The sequence below is a fragment of the Solanum tuberosum genome, unplaced genomic scaffold (genome assembly GCF_000226075.1).
Source record: "Solanum tuberosum cultivar DM 1-3 516 R44 unplaced genomic scaffold, SolTub_3.0 scf00258, whole genome shotgun sequence".
Classification (NCBI taxonomy): Eukaryota; Viridiplantae; Streptophyta; class Magnoliopsida; order Solanales; family Solanaceae; genus Solanum; species Solanum tuberosum.
This window is the reverse complement of record NW_006239179.1, coordinates 45000-48667: the sequence shown is the minus strand read 5'-3', so window position 1 is coordinate 48667 and position 3668 is coordinate 45000. Positions and strand designations below refer to the sequence as shown.

Genomic DNA, 3668 nt, shown 5'->3' with positions numbered 1-3668 from the left:
CGCTAAACCCACAAAAGAATGGATCACTACCTAGTGATACTATTCAGAATCTTAAGAAGGATGGGCATTGCATGGCAATCACTACTAGGAGAGGTAAGTCCCTAACTAAACCAAAATCTACAGGTATTAAGCAAGAACATAACATAAAAAGAGATAAGGGAGCAGAGGTTGAGGATAAATTAGTGAGTGATGCAGAGGTGACCACAGAAATAGAGAAATTGAAAAAAATAAAAGAAGTTGTAGTAGAGGTAACATTACCATTACAACAGATACCTAGACCTCCGCCTCCATTTCCTCAAAGGCTCAAGAAAAAAAGCTGAAAGTGGGAAGTTTGCAAAGTTCATATCTATGCTTCGACAGCTATCAATGAACATCTTGTTGCTAGAAGCTTCGGAGCAAATGTCAGGGTATGCTACGTTCATGAAGGACCTAGTTACAAAGAAGAGAGCTTCAAGTTTCGAGCTAACCGACAACATTCATCTTTAGAGTGCTAGTGCTACAAGGTCCTTAGTGTAAAGGACCCAGGTGCATTCAGTATACCATGCACTATTGGCACTTTCGAGTTTGCAAAAGCCCTATGTACTCTAGGGGCAAGTTTCACCTGATGCCATTAGCCATATACAAGCAATTGGCCTTGGGAGTTACAAAACCTACCTCGATGAGATTGATGATGGGAGATAGATTAGTGAAGCAACCTGTGAGTATTTTGTGTGATATACTTATGAAGATTGATAACCTTATTTTTCTAGCTGACTTTGTGATTCTGTATTGTGAAGTAAATTTTAGGTTCCCATAATATAGGGAAGGCCTTTCATAGCCATAGGCAGAGCTTTAGGTTATGTTGAGAGTGTGGAGCTGAAATTTTGACGCAAAAATGAAGAGGTGAAGTTCAAAATATGCAAGTCTATGAAGAAGCCACATGATATGAGTGTCGTCTCTACAATTGATATTGTTGATAAGGGGGACCTAGAAGCATCAATTGATGAAGAAAGATTTGATGTGGATACACATGCCGCTGTAATAATGAATTTTTATAAAGACCTTAGGGATGATTATGTGGAGACTCTAAATGTTTTGCAAGGTAAGAGGTCACACTCATATGCTCCAAAGAGGTTAGATTTAGACTTGAAAAACATGCCAAATCCTCCAGCAAAGCCATCTATTGAGGAACTGCTTGTGCTCGAGTTGAAACAGTTGCCTTGCCCCTTGAGGTATGTCTTTTTGGGTGCTAATCGTACACTACCAGTTATCGCAGTTGCATATGTTAATTCTGAGTAGGTGCAAGCAGTAGTGAAAGTCTTGACAAGGTTCAAAAAGACAATTGGTTAGACCATTACTGACATCATTTGAATAGCCCCGGGTATTTGCACCCACAAAATCCAATTGGAGGAAGATTGCAACCCAAGTATAGAGCCCCAAAGGAGGTTGAACCCACCGATGTAATAGGTGGTGAAAAAAAAGATTATTAAGTGGTTAGATGCGTGGGTGATGTACCCCATTTCTAATAGTCATTGGGTTAGCCCAGTGTAATGTGGGCCCAACAAGGGTGTATGACAGTGGTTGCAAATGCAAAGAATGAGTTTATTCCACAGAGATCAGTTACATGCTAGCGAATGTGAATGGACTACAGGAAACTGAACAAGTGGACATTGAAAGACCACTTCCAAATGACATTCATGGACCAGATGCTTGATAGGTTGGCTGGTAAAGGGTGGTACTCCTTTTTGGATGGATACTCTGGTTATAATATCAATTATTCCAGAAGATTAAGAGAAAACCACCTTCACGTTTCCTTATAGTACATTTGCGTTCAAATGCATGGTATTCTTATTGTGTAATGCACCAACAACTTTCCGGAGTTGTATGTGTCCATCTTCGTGGACATTGTAGAGGCCACTTTGGAACTGTTTGTGGATGATTTCTATGTGGTAGGTGACACATTTGATGACTGGTTGTTAAATCTTAGCAGGGCACTACAGAGATGTAAGGAGGCTAACTTGGTGCTAAACTAGGAGAAATGCCACTTCATGGTCAAGGAAGGCATATTCCTATGCCATAAAATGTCGCAGAAAGGGCTAGAAGTAGACAAAGAAAAGATTGAGGTGATCGAAAAGCTTTTTCAACCTATCTCTGTGAAAGGGATTCAAAGTTTTCTTGGTCATGTAGGTGCTCTATCGGCGCTTCATCAAAGATTTCTCAAAAACTGCACACCCCTTGTGTAAGTTGCTAGAGAAAGAGGTGAAGTTCAATTTTGATGAAGAATGTACAAAAGCGTTTGAGTATCTTAAAGCAAAACTAGTCTCAGCCCCAGTGATCATTGGTCCAAATTGGTCTGAGCCATTTGAAGTAATGTGTGATACGAGTGGTTCTGCCTTGGGAGTGGTCCTAGGGCAAAAGCAAGACAATCTCTTTTATCCGATCTACTACGCTAGCAAGGCGTTGAATGGAGCACAACGAAGCTACACTATCACTAAGAAGGAATTACTTGTCGTAATGTATGCCTTTGAGAAGTTCAGATCACATTTACTAGGTACTAGAGTGGTTGTTCACAGTGATCATGCAGCACTAAGGTACTTAATGACGAAGAAAGATGCAACGCCAAGATTGACAAGATGGGTGGTGTTACTTCAAGAGTTTGACTTTAAAGTCAACGATAGAAGCGGTTGTGAAAATTAGGTGGCTGATCACCTGTCCAGTCTGGAGGCAAAGAAGAAGGAAGCAGTTGAGTTAAATAGTTATGACTGATGTGAGACCAAAATACATATTTTTAATCATTATTTTTCTCACATTTAATATTTATATTTGTCCTTTTTTAGAACAAATTTTATGAATTGTGCTTAATAGTATATTTTATTTGTAGGATTAAATTGGTGTGAAGATGAAGATGTTTGGAGCTAAAACGAATTAAAGATGGAAGATTGAAGAATAAAATCAGACAACTTAATGGATTAAATTGAATATAATAATATATAATATACAAGAATTGCATGCTGCAAAATTGGGAACTGCAAAAGAATTATTGCCACGTGGCAGCAAAGGAAGACAAGAGTGCAAAGAGCGCCTACAGTGTTTTCACGCCGTACATGAATTCTAATTTCTTTGGTTTTGGACTCAGTTATTTTATTTAGAGTTTTCTACATCTATAAATAGTCCATAAGAATAATTATTAAGAGAGGAGGATACAATATAGAAATTAACTTTTGATTTAGGGTTTCATCTATTCTTCTCTTTTATTTATTTTACATCTTTTGTTTGAATGCTTGATTGTAATTGCTCTATGTCTATGTGGAGTTAAACTTTTTGTTCTTGGATTATATTTACTTACAAAACGATTGTTTAGTAATTTTGATTCGGCATAATTATTTATCATATTGGTTGTTCTTATATTCTTGTGATTACTATTTTGATGTTTGATCAGCATTAGAATAAATTTATTGTCTTCTTTTGAACTCGGGAGAGGAATAGAGGGATAGAATGTGGAATATAAGGAGGGTGGTCTTTTCTTGCATGCACTTGAATTGATTTGTGTATAGAGTAGGGATATACCTAGGTGCCTTGTTTGGCTCAAATACGGAAAGACAACTTAATGCTCCATAGTTGGTTCAGTCTATCCCCGCTCAACGATGTAGTTAGGCTGTCAATTGTGATAGATGGTTAGAAGTCCGGAG

The 3668-nt window shown here is 38.0% G+C and overlaps 1 protein-coding gene across 1 annotated transcript; it reads left to right on the top strand.

Moving 5' to 3' along the window:
• The first annotated feature begins 906 nt into the window (after window positions 1-906).
• On the top strand, window positions 907-2676 carry LOC107062672 (uncharacterized). The gene is made up of 4 exons (XM_015313566.1): window positions 907-1211; window positions 1631-1740; window positions 1891-2000; window positions 2167-2676. Exons 1-4 carry the CDS (start codon window positions 907-909, stop codon window positions 2674-2676), a joined length of 1035 nt encoding a protein of 344 aa, XP_015169052.1.
• The last annotated feature ends 992 nt before the right edge of the window (window positions 2677-3668 follow it).